This window comes from Apostichopus japonicus, chromosome 17 (genome assembly GCF_037975245.1).
Source record: "Apostichopus japonicus isolate 1M-3 chromosome 17, ASM3797524v1, whole genome shotgun sequence".
Taxonomy (NCBI): Eukaryota; Metazoa; Echinodermata; class Holothuroidea; order Aspidochirotida; family Stichopodidae; genus Apostichopus; species Apostichopus japonicus.
The window spans coordinates 11,234,445-11,258,093 of NC_092577.1; the positions used below are offsets into that span (position 1 = coordinate 11,234,445).

The 23,649-nt window shown below is 36.7% G+C and overlaps 2 protein-coding genes and 2 long non-coding RNA genes across 3 annotated transcripts; 2 read left to right on the forward strand and 2 right to left on the reverse strand.

Annotated features, from left to right (window-relative positions):
• The window catches only part of LOC139984813 (uncharacterized), a 143,084-nt gene that overhangs the window by 92,778 nt on the left and 26,657 nt on the right, over positions 1 to 23,649 (forward strand).
• LOC139984445 (uncharacterized) lies at positions 280 to 2,479 on the reverse strand. The gene is made up of 2 exons (XR_011799079.1): positions 2,259 to 2,479; positions 280 to 1,065 (listed from the first exon to the last, which is right to left on the reverse strand). It is a non-coding gene; the product is annotated as an uncharacterized lncRNA (long non-coding RNA).
• Positions 6,629 to 23,024, forward strand: LOC139984689 (uncharacterized). The gene is made up of 2 exons (XM_071998698.1): positions 6,629 to 6,753; positions 22,028 to 23,024. Exons 1-2 carry the CDS (start codon positions 6,695 to 6,697, stop codon positions 23,022 to 23,024), a joined length of 1,056 nt encoding a protein of 351 aa, XP_071854799.1. The 5' UTR covers positions 6,629 to 6,694.
• Positions 16,027 to 19,279, reverse strand: LOC139984875 (uncharacterized). The gene is made up of 2 exons (XR_011799214.1): positions 18,970 to 19,279; positions 16,027 to 17,239 (listed from the first exon to the last, which is right to left on the reverse strand). It is a non-coding gene; the product is annotated as an uncharacterized lncRNA (long non-coding RNA).

A 23,649-nucleotide genomic window follows, 5' to 3' on the forward strand; every position in this document is an offset into this window, starting at 1 on the left:
ACTGTGATGTTTGTATTGACTGTACACTAATGTCTATTTACAGATGGTAGCAAGCTGTATGTGTATTTTCTTGGATCAATGGTGGTGTCTAACACTTCTGTTACACCGCATTCGAATCTAGGTCAGATAACCGGCATGAGACGTTTCTTTGTGCGGGAGTCTCCACACCCTTTAAGGAGAAGTATTTATATCCCATTAATAGAGAAAGAATTATGTTTCAATTGGTAGCATGCAACTTAAAATTTTGCAAACATTAGATACAATCAAACAATAACAAGGTTCATTTACAAGGTAATCTACTGCCCTTTATTTCACATTAGTCTGTCACATCAGAAGGTCACAGCTTTCAATAATTATACAAACAAATTCCCTTGATGGGTGCTTCGTTAGATTCCTGCAATTTTCAAGTTTATCAATGTAATAAGTTCTGAATGTGGCAATGTGGAGAAGCTTTGGGATAATCTGTGGATAAGACTGCCAGACTATCAACAAGATTCCACATCCATGCAACTCCAACTGCTTCCTTCACCTCCTTGCAGATGTACCACATGTCCAAAAAAAAGTCAGCATTGGTTAATGTAATTAAAATCTGGCTTCCTCCTGAGCTGGCAAATACACATGAATTGTCAAGTACAGAGGTCAGTGTGAAACCACTGAGAGATCTTCTCAGCTTTCAAGAAAACAAAGACTTGAAGCCAAATTGACAGAGGCCACACTGATACCATTCCACTTTCATAAGATGAAGGTATCACACACACTTCATTTTGCTTCTGCGATGCAGTGCCTGGTAGACTGTGAGGGTCACCCAATGGATGTTTTAACAACTGCCTGGTTTATAGAGCTCTACAACAGATAATTCATCCTAATGTCTAGTCGTCATCCTGTCATGGCCTTGAGCAAGTTGAACCCACTTCAACACAAAGCAGCTACTGAATTCTTGTCTAGGTACTGTCAAATCCACATCACCATCATTGCTGGTTCCAGCTACGCTGACCATGATAAAAGAGTACAATGAGGGTTTTTTACTTCACCCAACAGAGCTTGCATTCCAGTACCATTGGGCAGCTGAAAAGATATTCAGAAATTGTTATATATGAGTGTGTTTGTATGCATGCATATGCGTGATTTTCTTGCTTTACAGAACAGCTCCATTTTGATAAGCTATGTAACATGGAAACCTGCCAATCATATGTTTGAAATAGGACAGGCTGAAACGATTCTTAAATGAAAAGCTTAACGACTTCTTGCATTTTTATACATCACTGTTCAGGTAAGGCCAGTAAGGGCAGTATGAAGAATAAGTAACAATTAATAATTATCATTATGGCCATTTGCTGTCTGCATAAAAACAAACTGAATGATGTCATCAGCCCTATGCTCAGTTGACAACACTGACAAGTAGGCACACTATGTCAGTGTGATCCATGAAACCTCATTAAGGACATGACCGTATAGTATATATGTTAATGGAAAATACATAAGCTACAACATACACCAGTATTCAGTTGTTGCAGTTTTTTTTTTCTCGACAGACCCATTCAATCTGTTGCACCTACTATAGCCTAGTACTACATTCCTGAGAAATTAACACCACAATATCAGTCTTAGGTTTGCCCACAGACTCCCAACTATTGCTAACTCCTACACTCAAGTATATAGTTTAATTTAGTAGAAAAAATGACCAGGAGAGACATTCAAGTCCCCATTAAGGACCCTAAGGCTATATGAGAGGAATAAAACCGAGGACATCAAATGTCATACCCAATTACAATGCTTAATGTACTCATCCAAAGTATTCTTAAACCCATACACACTACTTGCAATTCAACCTTCTCAGGCAAACCATTCAATCCATTCACAACCCTTGTATAAGTTGTATTAGACTTTAGAGAAAAAGTTATGCCGAATATTAATCCTACTATGTAACTTCTGGAGTTTAATACAATGACCTCTGGTACAACTACTTTTTGGCAAACCTGAAAGATCAGTGAAGCATAAATTGTCATTTTATGTGTAGGACTACTTTATTTAATTGAAGGATCTATTAATGTAGGCCTGATGCTATAGTTGTGCGTCTGTAATCTAGCCTAGCCAGGACTGTGATGTGTGCTTTTCGTTTGTATGACTAAAGTAGGACTAGTAGTATGAGGCGTAAAATAAAACAAGTGTAATGACAGGTTTTCAGCTAGTTTTCTATGCATTTCAGGTGTGAAGATAAACGTAAATGTCATTAACTAACGCATACTCTAATTCATTACCTGATATCCACTTTGTTCCTCGTATGCCTGTCAAAATCTGACATTCTGAGTCGCTTCGTTTGTTCGCAACGAGCACAGTGTGCAAAGCTGCTATATATTGTGTGTGGTGTTTTTCGTGTTTCGCGCAACTGGTAACGACAACTGGACCTATTTTGATGCCCATGGTTTGCGTGTGACGTCACAAATCGCCAGTTGGCCAAACTCTCTCTATATACGGCTCTGGCTCTATCAGTGTCGTTATGATGTACTTTACCAGAGTAATAACAATTTGTTCTAGTGAAATCATATAGCTAGAAGAACAGTCGTAACGTCATCACTAGGTGGCCATCTGATCAGTACGTAAGTTGTGTAACTACAGATCCTTTGAAGAATCATATTATTGTTGGTACTAACAGCAGAGAAGTGTATGTATTTACTGATCAAATGAACTACGGTCACAGGATTACACTACCAGATATAATCGATGCATCGTATGATGCCACTGTACATAGAGGTAGTCTCCTGGTCTGTGACAACTCGCGTGGTAGATCATTTGCAGTCACCTTGAAGGAACCGCAGGGTAAGCTGATGTATGAATTCATTAAACCAGACCTTGATGGATTGGACTGAAGACCTACCAGTGTCTGCACAGACAAGAATGGGTTCTTCTACATGCTATGGAAAGTAGCCTTCTCATATCAGCGGAAATGTATTCTGGTACAATACAGTCATGATGGCCGACAGTTACTCACAACGAGAAGAGTACATGATAACGTTTACCGCGTGTCAACATTAGAAGAAAATGGGATGGAAAAACTTCTAATAACAACAAAGAGATTGGGAGAGTTGTCCACGTACGACCTAGTATTGACGTAGACGTCAGAAATTATTGCAAGCCATTATTAGAAGTAACCTAAAAACTTCAGGGCGCACTCAACCTAAACACAGAAAATTTTTAGTCGAGAATTATGACTTGTGGAGTTTCCTTCTTGACTTGACTTCTTAAGTTTTTATTAAAATCTTTTGTTTATTTTATTTCTAAATGATTTATTTTCTTATCAGACAAATAACCTCCGGAAACAGCATCAGTATGAATTCTACTTTGTTACTATATTTCAGCAGCTGGTCGGACGTAGTGATATCCAAGTCTTTTCTTTCTGGTAAGATATTTTATCTGGTTCGGGTAGCTCCATTGTGAGAGTCACTGATCTAGAGTTGTTTCCGAGAATATTCACTGAGCGGAGAGGGGCCTATCTAAATTTAGCCCATGGCAGAGGATAATATTTACTATCAAATCATGTAAGGAAATATTCCGACCATAAACACACAGAACCCAATAAATACTAATTTTTGAAAAGTATCGTTTTTCATGCACCTCTGACGGTTCCTGTTTAAATAATGTGAGATAAATGTTTAGGTTAAATTTATTTTTCATATACACGTCTGTATATTATTCCTTTAAAGGAATATATCAATATACACTCTTCAGCTGTTATGTTTGTAACTTTTTAACTTTTTGAATGTTATTCTATCCCTCTGATCAAATTGATCAAGCACATTCATTCAACACATCAGAACCAAAATATGTTACACATATATAAAAAAATAATTAACATATAAGAAATTGTTAAACGTTTTACTTATCATTCTCTATTAATCTGAACAGATCTTGGCGACTTGTTAATCATAAATATGACTGACATTTATTTTTCTCACAAATATCGTATTTATTCTGTGCATTACGTCAGCTTTGGGGTTGGTTTGGCGGGAGGGGGGGGGGGGGGGGGAGTGGTTACCGTAAAATGTTTGCTGCAGCAAAAAAGGGAGATGTATTTGCATCTCCTTTCAGATCCAACAGGTCCTTTTTAAATAATTGTTGTCATGGTAATGCGTCTGTAGTTGAAATTCATTTATTTCATTTTATGAAAAAAAAAGTCTTATCAAGGCCACACAATGTCAAGAATTTAAATAAAGGTCTCTGATGTGGCAAAAGTATACTCCAAAATTGACTTTAGGGAGGCACAATTAAGCAAAACAGTTGTTTTACTAGACCTATTTGGAGCAGATTTTAGCTTAAAAAGTATTAATCCACCACCTGTGTACTCACCTACCCATCATAAAAAAGCAGTCGAAGTGCAACCGCGGTATTGCCTTCAATTTAATTTAAATAAGGGACATATTCACTTTGTGTCGTCATAATAGCCATGGTCAAATTGAGCTTAACTTCTCATAGGGGGATAATAAACCATTCTCTTTTATTTGGAAACAATTTGTATCTTCATGCTATCTTTATATTACATTGAGTGACATACAAAAAGGCATCAAGAGATAATGAGCAACATTAGGTACAGACATAAGCTCATGGATATATATATATATATATATATATATATAAATATAAATATACATATATATATATATATATATATATATATATATATACACACACATATATATATATATATATATGTTTATAAATATATATATATATAAATGAAAATCGTAATGAGTTGGAAAGTCAAGAACAGTGAAAAAACTTCCAGCCTCCACCGGGATTCGAACCCGGCCCTCTCGCTTTGTACGCGGACACCCTAATCAACTAGGCCATGGACGCTGATTGTATGTCCAGAGGTTCTAAACCGGTTAGGAAGGTCTTAATTCCACTGTAGACGTTTTTTGTCACCTGTATCGAACAATACTAGTTCTGTTTTTGGTGACATATTTTGCCCTACTCCAGAGATCAAACAATATGCTAACCAACTCGAAAATCATTTGTGATTCCTAAAGCCGGATCTCGAAAGAGATTTTGTGAACAGACTTAATGTTAATGAAATGGGGGTAAAGGTCGTAAAACGGTCGACAAGGCAAATGAATATATATATAAATGAAAATCATAATGAGTTGGAAAATCAAGAACAGTGAAAACACTTCCAGCCTCCACCGGGATTCGAACCCGGGCCTCCCGCTTTGTACGCGGACACCATAACCAAATAGGCCATGGACGCTGATTGTATGTCCAGAGGTTCTAAACCGGTTAGAAAGGTCGTAATTCCACTGTAGGCGTTTTTTTGTCACCTGTATCGACCTATCCCAGATCTGTTTTTGGTGACATTTTTTGCCTTACTCCAGAGATCAAACATGATGCTAACCAACTCGAAAATCTTTGTGATTCTGTAAGCCGGATCTCGAAAGAGATACTTTGAACAGACTTTACGTTACATATACATATATATATATACATATATATATATATATATATATATATATATATATTTAACTATATATATATATACATATATATACATATATATATATATATATATATATATATATATATATATATATATATATATATATATATATATATATATATATATATATATATATATATATATATATATATATGATCTTACACCTATATAGTAAATTGTGGAGTAGTTTTATTTGGTTAATTTACCATGTATATATATATAATCTCCTTTGAAGGTAATTTTCCCAAGATTTATATTTATATTTTTATATCATGTTACACGCTAGCTAAATACAAATGTATATGGCATGAAATGGAAAGCAAAGAATATATATCAATATCGACGACATCTACGTCATCTACCATACATGGTTACTTTTCAGCGACGAGCCCTAGAGGCTCGTCATAGATGAATGCAGACAACAGAAACTGGTAATGAATGTTACATACAACATCGATCCAATTGCCAGTGACCAAGACAACCGACGAGTTCTACAAAGATGAAAGTTAATTTATTACTTTATATGGTTTTCTGAAAAAAAGAAATGAATAAACAACGATAAGACATTGTTATAATGCCAGACTCAAGCTTTATTTATATATTATCGATCTATATCTCATTATGCTGCAGAAAGTCAATAGTTGCCAAGTTACACTTACCAAATAACAAACAGGAGCCTCATCGTTATTAATACTTTAATGTGTAGACTATAGCTTACTTCATGTCGTTCTTCACAAACAAACAAAAACATCCCAAACTGTGCATGGTAAAACAGTCAACTAAGTCATATATATATATATATATATATATATATATATATATATATATATATATATATATATATATATATATAGTTTATCAATAAAGAATAACACACCAGAAAAATTCCACTTCACGACTAGTTTCGTCCTTTTGGGACTCATCAGGCGAAGGTAGGAATCGGAATAATCATGTTTTTGCCAAATAAGCGTCAAATTTGGCGTCAAATTTGGGATGTAATATGTTTCTATTCTTCTTCCGTTTTATTTATTAATTTGGTGTGATGTGACCGGTACCAGAAATCAGTATCGCATCTTCCTTTTGTCTGAGGTAAAATGCACAGTACTGACTTTATCGGCCACCATACATCCTCACATGATATTTCCCTAGTAACAACAGTGAACGCATTCATTCTGAAAGATTTCCATACTACATATTGCTCTACACATGACCGTACACAGAAAAGTAACCAAATACGACAAGGATTTTGCGAAGGAGGAATACAAGTAAGTTGATTATGTTCTCATTACTTTTGTCACCACAGTTTATCGGTAATGATCATTGTGTTTATAAGAAGAATTATGTCAAGAGACTTTATTAGTCTATTCAAAATATGTAAAAGATCTTAGCCTTCCGTAGAATTTTAACTACTAGTAAACAACGTTTCCTTCACAATTTTCTTGTGGTTCAGACCATGGAGTTGTTATGTTCCACAACAACTCTCTGTTCAGACTGTGTGTATTGTGGTGCACGGTAAGCGCGTGTCCCCTAAATTCGCCTACTGTGCTATTGATATAGGTTGCACTCGTTGCTGAAAGTCAAAATGTAACCACATATTGGTTCCTTGCTGGAAGCAAAGGAACCTATGCCGTCAGGTTGGTGTGTGTGATACTTTTGCGATATTCAACAACGGAGTAAAGAATATTTGTTGCACTCAATAGCTAGATGTATTATAGTGAGAAGGTCTGCCATATCGTTTTGGCTAGGACCTGATGAGTATCAACAACGTTGTAAGGTCAAAAGTAAAAAACTTAACATTGTAATAACTCCGCAACCTTAAGTCGGTTTGTATTTAATTGAACTTGCTATACAGTTTTTGGATAACGCCTACATGTAACTGGTACATGTAGCTTAATTTTTGCCGAGACCACGTGGGCCCCAAAATATTTAGGACCAGTTTGGGCTGGGTTGGCCCAAATTTTATTTCCACCTCAAACGAACTTTCGGGGTCACATTCTTCGAGACTGAACTTGTGGACCCAATATTTTTGGAAGCATTTGAGCCCACATTGTCTTTACATTGCAAGAACTCCGCAACCATAAGTCGGATTGTAGACAACATTGGTAAATGTTGTTGGTTAATAGCTGGTACATGTAGGCCTAAATATTTTGGGACCATGATCAATCGGGGCCATTTTGCTCCAAACTTTATTAGTGCAAACTCAAGAATGTGGGTAGAGCTTATGTGATACAGAGCTGTGAAATTGTCTGTCTCTTTTTTAAAAGGCGTACTTTTACAATCGATGGCTGATTTTTGTGAAATTTGCAGTGCCACATGTGAATGACGATACAGAATAATAACGAATAAATGATTGGATAAAAGGAAGTGGTAACATTTTGCAATTTTAATCATTTTTCGATGTCTCGGCATTTTTCTCAGTTTTCTCATTCCTATGTAGATATAAGATATGTTAGTGAGCTTTATCTGGAGGTAGGAAGCTCATCAGGCTGCGGAACAACCAAAAGTCATTAGCCATTGCATATCAGAAGGCAGATCTTTCGTATGTCAATTAGGTACTTACCCATGTGTGTGTAAATTGCCCTGTAGATGTGTTACCCCTTACCCTCAATTGATATTTGTAGCTACTATATGTCAGTCTAAACTTGGAAGTAGTCTAAGCTTGGTGAACAAGATCAATTTTATAGAACTACTTTCATGTCAGAATTTGCTAGTCAGTGCTACTTGATTCCCTTGTGTTGTTGTGCTACCAGTGCTATTCCTTATTAATCATGGAGCTGTATGCATAGTTTACTGCAAACATACAACACAACACTATAGACTAATGGAGCCCTCCAATGAATTGATACTACCTTACACAGATGATGGGTTAAGCCACTGCATCGGGGCTGCTCTAGTGTCTACCTCAAATGAATTTGAAGTTTAACCCCGGACATTTACAAGTATAGTTCTTTCTATTTCTGGCGGAATCTGGTCAAACCATCCATGAAAAGTCACATAGCCAAAGGATAGACCTTAACAGCTGAGAGTAAACAGTGATATCGTCAGCCGTAATACTTTCGAGAATTTACAGTGTACCATCATGCTAATCAATGACGTTGGAATATAAACTTTGGAAATATCCCCCACCTATTTATAGCCGTCAATATGTGCGCATTATAACTAGCTATTATTATTAATATCAAACCTTCCGCACATTCGAAATGAAAATGCAATATAAAGCATATCGAGAATGCATAACTGTTGGGTAGAGGCAGCTGCTTTGTTATGAAAATATTTTCAACACAATGACAAATTTGTTTTAATAAATTCAGAATATGTTTGTGCTGTGACAGACCACCAGGAGCCCTGTCACTCAGGGAAAACTTGAAATATCCAGTGTATTTGGGGCTGAACTAAATCAACACTTTGGACGTTTCAATGAATTGGCAAACAAAGATCCTCACCAGACAAAGGCAAGTGTAAAAGAAAATGAAGTAAGATAATTATTCAAACGAGTAAGGAAAGGGTTTTCCTCGGGTTGTGATGAAATGCATTGGTGGATTTTCAAATATTGTTCGAATGAACTGAAATGTTCAAAGACAGCATTCGCCAGTGTATGGTCCCCTCTTTCTGGAAGCATGCAATAACTGCACCCATTCCTAAGAAACCTAGACCTACTGCTGTCAATGACTACAGGCCAATCGATCTTGCTAGCATTGGTTTCAATTGCATGCAAAATACTTTATTACCATATGTCACGGAAGCTCTTAGCCCGGACGGGGACAATTGCCAGTTTGCCTACAGGAAGAGGGTATCATGTACTGACGCTATTTTAACCCTTTTCCATGACATTGTCTCAGGTTTGAATTGTAAAGACACTACTGTTGCTAAAGTTTTATTCCTTGATTTTTAAGTGCCTTTAACACCGTTTTACCAAATTATTTATTAAATGATCTAATGAATTTTGGTATCGAATCATGGCTAACCCACTGGCTTGCAAACTTCCTAAAGGGGTGTTCCAGACAAGTCAAGATTGACCAAGGCTCTCTGATACCTCCAATATCAAAATTTGTGTTCCGCAAGGTGGTCCCCTCTCGGCGTTGCTCTTTACAATGTATACTAATGAAATACAGTCAAATTCGAATTGTTCTGTCATTAAGTACGCTGACGACATTGCTATTTCTTGTAAAATTTCGAAACTCTCACACGAAAGAGATAATAGTCTGTACAAGTCATTTATTTCTGACATTACTGATATATGTCAACAGAAGAATCTTATCCTCAATCCGACAAAATCCAAAGAAATGGTACTTGAAAAAATAACATCAAGCATGCAGGTCTCATCCAAAGTAAATCCGAAAAACTTGTAATTGAGGACTCCGAAGTTGAACGTGTGTCTCATAACATGTATCGTGGTGTGCGTATAGATAACGAATTAACATTCACTGGTCATATTTCAAATATACTACGACGAGTCTACTACATTGTATCCACATTGACATATCTCGTTATAATGTATAATTAAATTATCTCGAATTAGACGTGACGCATAAAGTATTTGTATCATCGATTCTGCCCCATATAATATATGCTGTGCCTGTTTGGTATCATTTTCTACTTGCCTATAAACAAAGAATCAGAGCGTTCTTGAAGTATTGTGCTATGATTTTCAGGTTGGATTATGAGAGTATGGTTGATCAGGTCAATGGTGGAGCTAGGCGTGAATTTATCAGACTAAGTAGGAATATTCAAAGAGAAAAAAATCACCCGCTTCATGCAGAACTGAAATCACTGTGTCGACACACTAGCTATTATCTCAGGAATCGCGCATTGACACCAAAATATAGAGTGCAAGTTTTCAGAAACTCCTTTGTATACAGAGAATCTATTTTTATTCAACATGACACTTTAAATGACTTGATATGATGTAATTTGTATAGTTTCCACAATTTTTATTCCCTAATTGTGTTACTGTTCCCTAACTTTTATACATTTATGAATAACATTTTACGTATTATACTCACCATTTTCCTATTTATGAACTGTAATTTATGCAATTTATACAAAACGAAAGGTGTTTTTGAGAAAACAATATATCAGCTAGCATACATGCTAGCCAAATTTGATATCACTACATATATGCTAGCTGAATTTGATATCACTGGTAGAACCCCCTCTCCTCCCTTCCCGTCCCTCCCCAGCATACACACTGTTTATCAATTCCAAGGATCCACTGAGTTTATTCCTTCTTTCCAAATTTATGAGACGAGACCTTTTATCAATGAAAAGACGTTACAAACACAACAGGCAAGCTGTTACTACATCTACGGTCGATATATATATATATATATATATATATACAATACCACAGAACTGTGCTATGGGCAATGGGCTCAACTAAACCAATTACAAGGTGTAGCCAAAACCTGGATGGCCGCTGTGAGCCACGGTAGATAAGTAAAATTATTTGCCTCCTTCCACTTACAATACATCAATATTGTAAAGCGGTTGATCTCGGCAGTACGTGAAATTGCTTTCTTGGGAGACTTCATAAATAACACTTAGTGTGGGATGTATTGAAAGAGCCATAACCAATTTCGCAAGCGAGGGGTTTTCCAGATGGTTTGGTGACAATCGTCAGACTCAGTTTCATTGAAAGGGCTATTGATATCTAAAGACTTAAAATGTATCCTGGCAAGCGGTAAAGAATTGTATGTGTGAGTGTATTGGCATATGGTATCCATTAACTACCGCACATCACTGCAAAGTATAGAAGCTATATGGAGGCTTCCAATGAGAGTCAGTTGTACAAAACAGAGTTAATTGCGCATTGGTGAACGTACTTGCAGTCAGCAGACTAGGAAATTTGAGCAGTCAAAAGCGGATCGATCTAGTAACGGACAAATAACGTGAACATTTAAGTATTACCACACGAATACGTGTTGTGAAAGGATAGTTTAAAGTTCTTTAATATCTTTAGCTATTCTCATTTCTCCAAAATCGAATGATTTTGACTACGTTTGCTTTTGATTTCATTGTTTGTGCTATTTACAGTGTTTAATCGACACTTCTAACACAAACCGATTTGAAAATAGAGGTATATCCTGCATGTGTGTGTTGTTCTATCAAGGAGGATAGAAACGTGTGTAGACAACACCAACATTTTAACGTAAACTAGATAATCTCTGTGAAAGCTGAACTGACTATGTAATGCCTCTATCTATTACTCGCCTTCCCCCATACAGAAGAAACATTTGTGAGTTTTATTAGTTTGTTCATCCGTGTATACATGACATGTGTAAGCTAGCATTATCTGTTCACACAGCTACATGCTTCTGATGAAAAACGGGGCAAATTCTGAGCCAGTTTTCAGAGAGATTAATAATAACTTATTAATCTGCTGATCAGGGGTTTATCCAAGATTCTGTAAAGCAAATAGGGTAGAGTTGAGATCGTTGGGGCTGATACATCTAGAAGGGGAGAGGGCAAGGGGCCATCCACCCAGGAACTAATTAGACATCAAATGATGCATTTTGGGGTATATTTAGACTTATAGGCGTAGGAGCCCAATTTGATTGGGGGGGGGGGGGTGTAACGACATACCCGAAAAATATAACCAAAATTGTTCTACGCGCGCGGTCAACATGTTAATGTACATATCATATAGGCATGCATCGGTTATTACATCGCATCATCCCAGGGATGCTAATGTAAACAACGAAATGTTTTATATAGATGGAGATAATGTATGAAGGGCCAATTATGTCAAAACTCTCTATTACATTAGTAATGGTGAATTAGTCGGGCAAGCTTAGAACATTGTTTTAATTACCAAGGATATTTTATGATAAACAATTGATTTCCTTATTAGCTACATCATTGCAATTTATTTTTCTTTCAGTAGGTGCCCGAACAAAATATTGGGTTGAGGGCTGCTTTTTCCAAATATAATAAGGAGGGCCACGGCCGTCTTCCATTTACCCCTTCTCCCACCTACTCACTAGCACATAGAATATTACAATACAACTTATATTACATTATATAAAAGATAAATATATATAACGAAGATACTTCAATAGTGTTTCAAAAGTTGCAAAATAGACCCCAATGTTGCATTTTTGCACCCTCTATTTTACCCAAATTTCTCAAGGGTAGGAGGCCACCCATCCCTCGACAAAATAAAATTTTAGCTCACGGGGCAAAAAGATTGTTCGATACCTGTTTATTGTGGTGATCTGCCGGCGTCAATTCAAGGAAGTGCAAATACGGTTGACAGGTCTAAAAAAGGGTTCAAAGTGCACCTATTGTCGATATTTGATGTGTTTCATTGCAATCAAATAAGTGCATGATGTCGAGGGTTTAAGATAACTATATAATCATATACCAGCTGTAGTGATACTGTAACTGTGCTGTACATACAAAAGAGGACCATTCCCCCTCTCACATTCCACCACGTTTGTGGGTTTCAGATGAAAGGGGTGGGGGTATTAGACCACTCCTTGCGTTTCGACCGAAGTAATAGTCTTAATATGCCTAAGAATGCACCATTTGACATCCCGTGTTCATTTAATTCTAACGGGAGCATACCCAGATCCTATACATAGGGGTCGGCTTCAACAACCCCAGGGCCACAAGGTCCCCTTTATCAAAACCTGGATCTATCTCTGGCCCTCCATAAAGGTCCCTGTCCTTATCCCTATCCCTACAACTACCAAAATTAAATGTCACACAAGATGGAGCAATGCAAGAAAACGTGATCCATTCTCAACCCCAGTCCCCTTACATCGAGAATTAACCGTACAATCATGACGTTAGGTCACGTTAGCATCAAGAGTCGATTATAAAGGGAATACATAACATCCATGACTCTTAGGAAAAGTCACCCAATAAAGCCAAACTACACAACGGATGCTCTTTATCATCCCCAACTCTTTCGAGACTGTGTGTATCGTCAGTGTGTATCACGAGTCCCCTTAGTAGGGAATAGATATTACCCTTGATCTTAACCATAAGGCCGAGAAGCGATCACTTAGGCAGGTAAACAATGTATTGAGTGTGTCTGAACAGAACAGATTCCTTAACACGATCGTAACGACTTAAGATAATTCGGATCGCGGAAATTGAATTGTCTCGAAAATTCGACGAGTGCTAGTATTGTTTAAACAAATTCATAACGGGATGACGATGGGATTCCTAGAATTGTTTTGTTAATTCAGATTTCGAAAGATTACAAACCTATGAGAAATCCTGATCGCTATCAGATACAATTATATGGGGAAGATTGCCATTAAAATTAAGTGGCTTCATGGGGCATCCATGTACCTAATTGGAATTGTTGCTATGAAAGTGCTCTTATGGAACGTAGCATGAAAATTCCAGACCAACTCCACTGTGTCTGCTTAGTTCAAATGTTACTGCATGCTGTACGTGAGATAAATACCTTTGCAACAACCTCTACTTCAGTATTACGGACGGGTTTTATATATATATATATATATATATATATATATATATATATATATATATTTCAATTTAATAAGGAAACGTTCGGGAATTGTTGGTCGGTAGGATTGATCATTGTTTTAGGGGTTAGGTTTGATAGGTTTTAATGGAGACCGATTCCCATTTTGCTTTTATAACATTCAATGAACACTATGTAGAACTAGACAAACACCTAACTGCTCAGTGAACAATACCCTTGATTATTTAATGCCTGGCGGACTTGATAAACGCTTAACCGAAGTCATCAAGCAGAACAAGCTGTGGATTAATAAACCAAATTGAATTAGTGAAATAGAAAAGGTGGTATTATTCCACACCGATTCCCCTTTGTTTGTGTAATAAGATAACTTCCACTGTATGCGTAACAGCCTAAAGTAGTGTAATCCTCCCATTATACCCGAAATAACTGTTTAGACTCCCATCGATATCGACCGGACCTCACTTGATTTACCTACTACGAAGAAACATAACCCAAAATAAATCAAATTGAACTTATGAAATAGAAAAAGTAATATTATTCTGACTGTTATTTTACGTCTGTTGACCCCAAATGACCTTTAACTTTGACCTCCACCAAAAACAGTAGGCTTCTTATGCTGAATAGATCAGTTGGGAGTCTGACCCCGTGACCTTGAAGAATGATCAACGATTACGCATATCATTAAATTTGAATTTGCCCGCATTTTACGTAAAGTCGGTCCTACGTTTCACTCACAGAATTTACAGACATTGATAGTTTACAACTTACCGGAACCTCACAGAATGGATTAAAAGTAATTCCAATGTATGGTAGGGCAAAGATACCCGAGAAAAAATCAACGAAAACCTATGAAACAACGATTGCAATCCAACTTCGTCCTCACACATGTATTCCTAACTGACACAAAATAGGTCAAAACGAACCAACGAAAGAGAGTTACAGCAAAAAAGTTCTCCCATTTGTGGATCTTGTACTCTCCTACATGATGCTGTAAAGATTCGGTGAAATGGCTGTCTAAGACGGCCAGTCACAAAACGATTACCTCGACTCGGCGATTTTGTTGCTGTCGCCGCCATTTTGAAATTAGGTAGACTTTCGCCAAGCCGTTTGCATGCTATGGGTTACTACCGACAAGACTTCACTCAAATCGTTTTCAATGTAGTGGAACCCATTCCTTTAGTGTACGGTCTATTAGGAATGCTAGGTTTTGTGGCGTAATTTAAGTTGTGCTAAGGTTTGGAAGAAATTTTGTCCCAAGTTCTAATATATGATTACGTAAAATGTGAAATTACTGAGAGCTGCGTATGGGAGGGGTAAGAGAGACAAAATGGGGAGGGGGCAAGGGAGATGGTGTTTCCTTTCTAGCTAAATTAATGGTGGTAACTATTAAGGTAACACAAATTTTCCTGAGTCTGTTGTCAAAACTGAAGGGGTCATACCACATGTCGAATATACAAAGGTAACATGGCCTAGGCCAAACCTTATTTCTAGTTGTTTTCTAAGGAACTTCCAACAATTCCGAATGATTTATACCTACAATACCAAATGATTTATACTTACCCACTTACCATAATTCCACAGTAGCCCTTACTCAGTGAGATTCTGCAAAGCTGGGTACTCATCTGTTGCTTATATTCATCAATAAATATCAGTTAACAGTTTTCCAGTCAATACCGATCCTTGTTTGGTTCATGTATCACACTACATAACCACTTGTCAATATTGGAGTTAAGTACTGTGGCTTGGGTAGGGGTGTGTACACGGTGTTGTTTAGGGGAGGGGTGTGATGTTTTTAGGGGTTTTGGGGGAGGGAATGTGGTGCTTAGCGGATTTGGGGAAGGGTTTTGAGTTTCCCAGCTCTGGGATGGGTGTGGTGTTCACCAGCTTTGGGAAGAGTTAGGGTATTTTGGAGGGATGAGGTGGTTTTGCCACATATGGGGACTTAAATTAAAAGCGGACTTTCAGTACACAGGACGTGTTTGGATACATTACGTTCTATGGATACTCTGACCAAATATTTTGAGTAGGGCTGTTTTCTTTTTCACATGCATAGTAGAACATTAGTCAACAGTGGAAATAGAGTTGCCTGGTCTTTTATTGATTTTATAACTGTAACAATAAGGCACTTTAAGCAACAGAAAAAAGAAAACAAAAACATTTGGTGTGACACTCTCCATGAAAGAACATGTTTTAATGTCCTGTGAAAATATGGGCATGAAATATAAATTACTTCAATCACTTCAAAATGAAATACTTTGTTCAAATGGAAGGAATAGCTTAACAAAATTTGAATACTTCTTGAAATGAAACACACTTCATACTGTGAAGACTTCATACAATAATATTGTCTGAAAAAAAATCACACACAATGTCAAGTGCATTATGACTGGAAGGGGTATTTCAAGGTGGCATAGTGAAGGCATGACATAGCAACAACAGTTCAGGTGGCAGGATGGATAGTTTTGTAACTTTGAAATGATGAGATATACCTGTGACATATAGCATAAGATTAAAATTAAAAGACAAATATATAAAAGTAAAAGGTAAGAGTAGAAACTAGAAAGTAAATAAATAAGTCCAAACTTGACATATAACTTTAACAACCTGGTCTTCTTCAGAAATAGGAGCACCAATAGCAGCCCAACGATCCATAATTCCTTTATTATAATTCAAATTATTTCCAACTGACTTGCCCTCTGCCATTTCAGTTCTGAGGTACTTTTTCTTGAGCTGAATTTTGTTGGTTAGAGAATCCTTTTCGAACAGAGTACGCAAGGCATCCTAAGCATCACTTGGTTTGTCACTTGTTGTAATTATTTCCAGCTGACTAGATGCTATTGCAAGCACAATGGTGAAAAATGCCAGTTGTGTCTTTTTCAAGTTTGCACTCTTCTACTTCTCACATACAGTAACCCCCAACTTTCCTGAGCCATCCTCATAGCCCACAGGTCTTTTGCAAGAAACAAATGTCTCATCTGGAAATTCCATGTCAGCCAGTTCGAGCCATCCATCTTGTTAATTTTCCACGTCATATCTTCTGTTGTTACAGCCATATTGGTCAGTTGTCACGACTAAATTAACCAATTTAAGTACCGACATTTCCCAAGAAATGGTTCCAAAATCAGCACATAAATTCCAAACAACAATCTATTCTACACAGTTAATTTCCAGTGTATGTGTCTGGGCCAATAACCTGTTCGAGTTAGCTAGAGAATAGGCATGAGACTGCTGAGTATATTACAGCCTGTTGCTGCACACAACTTGTTCTTTCTATAAGAGTATAACAGAAACTGAGGAAAAATGTAAATTACATATATATAGAAAACAAAATTGCTTAAAGGTAGCACACTAATAATACAACCTGATTAAACAAACAATAGTTTGGAGCAGAGTTGTAACAACAGGCACTTAACTGATCCACAGGCTGCATTCCTTCTTACTACGGGTACATATAACAGAGCTAGGAACTTAAAGATGTATAGTATTAAATAGAATGTGAGACTACATTTATTAACAGATTTCTATAAATAAACTCTTATATGAAGACTTCAGATATGAGGATAATAAACATGGGGATGTAATAAACTCTGGAAGCTCTCTGGGCTAATACTTAATACCAGTGGAACTGCATTTTGCAATGTTAGTCATTATACATAACAAAACAAATTTAATAGTGAATGAAACTTTTCTTCTTTTTGGGAATAACTTTTTTTTGGTCATATATACATGGGAAAGCACCTTAGAGAAATCTGTGTGTGACACACACACACACACATAGGGAAGACTGTACGTGAATGACTAAGTACTTCTACTACTGTACCTATCATAGAAAACAACTTAACAATAAAAAGATCGTAAACTCTCGTTAACAGCAAAACATGTTGTCACAAAATGATCCCTGATGTTTAAGTCACCTGGAATTATAAGTAGCTATGTACAACTACATGGCTCTATGAGGTGCAATTGTTCTCAAGTACCAGCAGTAGGTCTAACTGTAATAGCAATAAGTATAAAGTGTAAGCAGTATTAAGCAAGCTAGTTTTATTTCTGTGTTACGTATCTTGCTCTACCTAACTACATATTAAGCATAGGGAATTGGGCCTAGACTTAAGTCATGGATCTAATAACGGTCTTGAACACTTGTAACAAAGTGACATTGAAATGGATCCCGATCCCAGGATGGAGGAAATTTTCACCCAGTCCAGCTTTAATAAAACTCATAATAAGCCATGATCTTAACTTATACATAGTACAAAGGCAGTCTACTAGTACTACTAATAATTTTTGTATAATAATAATAATAATACTAAATTGTATCTTATGCAGTCCAAATCTTTTCAAGAACAGGCCCCTTAGAATTATTACACAAGGACAAGAAGGCGTAGGCTAAGAACTAAAGGTTATAAGCCTTAGTCCGTTATTAAAATTGGACTAAACTATGCAGGTATTCTAGTATTACTAAAACTAGGCTAGGGCCTACCTGTAGTAAAAACTTGTCGTAGTATATTACTTTAGTAAATACAAAAGTACTAGGCCTATAGGCTAGCCTAGGCTTGTAATATTACTGTCCGCTATGCCCTCGAATTTTTAAATTTTAACTATTTAGTAGCCATAAGTAGTACCGTGACTTATCAACTCCCTGATTTTTCCATATTAACGCAAAAAAATGAAGGGAATCTATGCCGAATAGAAAGATTACGAAAAATACGAGACGTTGTAAATGTAGCACTAGCTACATCATAGTCGACATATAGCGCTAGGCTGCACGTTATAGGATACGGTGCTTTCGTGTATATGTGTATTATGTACGTTAGGATACATGTATTAGGGGCAACCAAAACCACATAGGAGCACCATTTTCGTTGACCAAAAAATCACACTTTTCGGGAGAGTTACAACTTTTCTGAAAAATATGAGTAAGATTCAAGCTTATATATTACAAAAATGCTATTTTCACGGTTAAAAGTTGTCTAAGACGCAAAAGTCACATAACGATAGACGTCGACTCGATTTGACTTACCTTTATGTTTTTGCGTTGGTCGTCGATAAGAAAATGCACTGCTCTATTGGTAAAATCTTCGTTTCTTTCCGGAAATGATCGTATTTGAGTCTCTAAAGTATCCTTTATCGAGCTACGATACTCGTAAACCCGAATGACATTGGGATGTTTGCGAATTTTACCGATTACATCCATACATGGAAGTAGCGAACCGAAGTCCGTAGAACCGGATTTGCGCGAAACAATTACTTCCGGGTCAAGTAGCTGTGCTCGAAAATTTGCTAGTAACGGTCATATATTGAGGTCAGACTTCCAACTGAGATGGTACACCTACAAACCAAATATCAGATCTTTCCAAGCTTTTCTTCTTAATATATTGAGTTTACGAGGCTTTCACAATTTGACCCCTGGAGAACCCAAATGACCCTTTTCACCTTTTTGTTTTGATGTAGCAAAACAACAGGCTTCCTGTTCTTAATGTGGGACACCTACACACCAAATATGAGATTGGTTTAAGATGCCCTTCTTGAGTTATCTTGTTACCAAAGCAAGGTATATCATACACATATACCCTCACCCATCCGCCTGCATGACTGCAAATTTCACCGTAACAAAAAAGGGAGAAAACCATCATTCCATTAACTTCTTCCGTATTGTCTTTAAGCCCATTTTAAACGAAATTTGATGTATTAAATCAGGTAAAAATTTTCTATTTATTCTTTTGAGTTTCAACTTTCTCGAAAGGAAAATTTGTCGTGATATTCTTATTATCAATGTATGTTTTCCTTTCTCTTCAGACAGCCGTGTAAGAGAGGTAAAGAGGAACCCAGATCTTTAACACAAGAGTCAGTGGAAGGGGGAGGGGGTATTGAAGAACGCTGTATGGTCGACAGGTGTGTGCAGTAGAGCAGTAGTCTCCGAGTGCAGGAGTCACGACTGTCTTGGCGGGAAATTTTGAGGGCATCCCTCAAAATGTTCTTAAATAAGACAGCTTCTACGGCTATTCTGTCCCATTTTAACAGCGAGTCATGCATTATCTACTTTCGTCTTTGTCTTTCTTCTAGAAATTTTACCTAGGTAGGTCGACGATGACTGAATTTTTATAGTGCATACCAGCATGTATGTTACAAATACTGTTTCTTTGCTCTTTTTAGATGGTGCTATTATCTCTCTCTCTATCTATATGTTAGTCGATCACAACAGCGAGTCACGTATTATCTACTTTCGTCATTCTTTTTGAAATTAAACTTAAGTAAGTCGACGATGATTGATTTTTTCAGCCCAACCTTTCATTGCACGCTATGAGGTACAAAAAAATACATGTTCAGTGCGTAGTATGTATGGCACAAATAACGTTTCCGTAGTGCTTTTTCAAAAAATAGGTGTTGCTGTAATGCTTTTATTACTCTCTCTCTATTTGTCTTTCAGTCGATCATGCCTTAAAGAGTTAGGCATGGTGCTTGCATTGATACCTTATATTCCAAGAAATATAGAAACATTCGAGAACGTGTTTTAGCCTATATATTGTTCGATTTTTAAGATACTTGATATGATTATATTGAATGTTGCAACACTACTCTATGGCAACACTTTCATGTGCGAAATAGGTCAATGTACATTTTAGTTCAAAACAGAGCTGAGCTCAGCTCTTAGAATACATTGCTCTTCCAAAGAATTGGACTGAATTTGTCATAATTTGAAGGATGACAATGCTTCAGAGAGCACCATTATCTCAAATTTGGGAATCTAATTTTAGGACATATAGACACAACATTAAATAGTTTATCACAATGGTATGTGAACCATGATATGGGGTACAAGTTTGATCTATTTTTGCTTTCTGATTTTATGCCCAGTGATGTTGGAAATTGAACAAGGTGTTGCCCATGAGCTTCAATGAAGACAACATAAATTAAGGCAATCGTCATATTGTGTACAGGGGGTGTAGAGAGGGTCAACACATGAAATCCTTTTAACAACTTATCCTCTCAGGGATATTGGATATATGAATGATAAAAGGGATCAAACTGTGAAATCTATTTCAAGCGCATCTTGTGAGTGCTTTGACCAACTTTTTACCAACTTTGGTCCGCGGGTCTTTACTGTCTTCAACACCATTGGTTTATAAATCTGAAAAAAATCTTTGGGCTGTATGTAAAACAGTAGGCAAGCATCTATGGCCAGCACCAATTTTTCATTGATGTAATTTTTACGATTGTTACTCTACTGGAAGAGTTCAACATTATATATTTTCCTATCGCATATATTTGTTGGTTCAGAGCAGCTGACATATAGAGGTTTGTTAGTTAGACTTTAGTTCAGCCACCTTGATAGATAGATGAGCCTCCATTTATAAGATATGATTTTAGTATACATGTCCCTGTGTATTACAACGATATCGGACATTCACAAGAGCATAGCAGTAAATGTGGATAGGTACACACAAGTATCTCATATATTGTTAGTGATTGGCTCAAATGGAGATGTTGTGTTTATATTAATGACGACAATAAAGTTAGAACGATGTGCGGAGCGTTGACTAAAAGCTTCATTCAATGAATCACATTTAACATGTTCAGAGAAATGTTGTTCTTTTTTATAATATGGCTAAAGAAACTTTTTGGAGTACTGAAGATCACATGCTGGTAAAGAATAAGTCGTTACCAAGAATTAAATATATCATTGCTACTTCTTTTGTATTTTGTAATATCTTTACCATCCTCATTTCGTTGGTATTTCTGTTCGGGGAAGGGATTGGTCGGGATCACTCAGGCTACTGCCACTGACTCCGACACTGTGCAGCTTTACACTCCCACCACAACACTTTGGAAGAAAGTGTTACCCATAGAGTTATAGAAGTCTATCCACTACAACTTATACTAATAAAAGTCTTTGAACAAAAGTTACTTTTGACATACTCACTCCAAACCCGCCTCTCATCCCGGTAATTGAATAACTGCATGATGATATAGCTAGAGATTTGCACTAAACATCTAATTTAATTAATGTTTAGTCTTACTCATTCTCACAACGACTACAGCAGTATTTGTAAATTTCTTTATTATTTTGTAAATTGCAGAATCTCGTCATCAAGACAAATGGCTTCGTCAACTCCTCTTACTGATCTGTCAGAGATATTATTCGTGTGTTTTGTTTGCCAGGAAAGAAGTAGAGAACTGAAATTTCATATGTATTTTACAAATCGCTTGAAGTGTCCATTGTGTAAACAGGAATTCGTTATACCAAAGGAATGGGTTGACAATTTCAAGACCGACTTCCATATGAACAGTGTGCTTCAGTTCATACAATTGAAAAAGTCTTTTGAAGAATTAAAGAGATGTTTTGTCTGTCATAAGGATATAAAAGTTTCAGCTTATTGTTTTAAGTGCAGAGATTACTTGTGTAAACAATTTTACAAGGTTCAAGTCAGCAGTAAAATGTTAACAGATCTCAAAACCTATATTCTGAGCTTGGATAACATAGAAGCAAAGAATATGACGCTGGATAAATTAACATCACTAATGGAGGAACCCAGGTGCCATATCCATGACAAAAAAGAAGCGCAATTATGCTGCAGTTCTTGCAGAAATATACCTGTGTGCTCGGCTTGTACATATCATAAGCATAAAGGTCATGACCTGCATAACGTAACTGAAATAGCAGAACGTGAAAGAAAATTACTGAAACAAGAACTTGCTGAACTAAACAAATACAAAGATCAACTATACGAATTGCCAATGAAAATACAAATTACTCAACAGAAGCTGAATGAAAATGCCATGAAAAAGACAGAAGGATTTATAAATGAGCACCAGCAGCAGACACACAAGATTAAAGATCAACTTGCGGAATGTACTAAGGAACGAAAAAGAGGTTTAGAGGACATCGGAAGCAGAAAAAGAGATAACGACCGTCAGATCACTCTTAATTTGAAAAAGGAGTTGAGACAAGTAAGAGAGAAATATGATAAAATCAGGAAAACAGCAAATCAAGAATATGACAACGAATCTGAAGAGTTAATAAACAAATGTGATGAAACCGAGGGCGCACTCTTAAAAAAAAACTTGGCAGCCTAGATGTTAACTTGAAGAATTTTACATCAGCAAAAGACCTGCTTGTAGGGCAAAATGAAGATGAACTAAAACCATTAAGAGAATATCGCGAACAGATTATTAAACGATACGAGAACCTCACAGCAACGACCTCATCTATTCTTGCTACTAAAGACGATTGGACACACGCTCAGTGTATTCCTGATATTAGAGTAGCATGTGAACCTCTGATAAAAGAAATGAAAAAGAAATATCCAGAGGTAGAATATTTATCTGATTTCGATATCAGTGATATAATGAAGGCTATTAAAGACAACGTCACGATTGCTCAGCATCAAGAGTCCGTGGTTGATGTTGCAGGAATCAAAGTTAAAGGTGGACGTTTCAATAATATTAAAAGCAGAGGAAATGTCAAGATTGTCATAATACATAAGCCATCTGAAGGGTACTCACATATCACTGTGTTCAACAGAAAAGGTGAAATACAACGACAGGATCAGATCGAGGGCATTCCCATCTGCGGTCTATTATATGGGTTCAAAGCTCTAACATCTAATCTTTGGTCTGAAATCGGTATATATGATGTACGTGATGGTACATTTATCAAAAGGAGCATTCTTGGCTTCATTGCTGAGTGGATATTCGCTGA

Bases quoted from the DNA above. Each gene is read 5' to 3' on its own strand.
- LOC139984689 (XM_071998698.1), top strand. From the start codon at position 6,695: ATGACCGTACACAGAAAAGTAACCAAATACGACAAGGATTTTGCGAAG. The intron at 6,754-22,027 runs GTAAGTTGATTA...TGTAAATTGCAG, and splicing joins TTTGCGAAGGAGGAATACAA to AATCTCGTCATCAAGACAAA.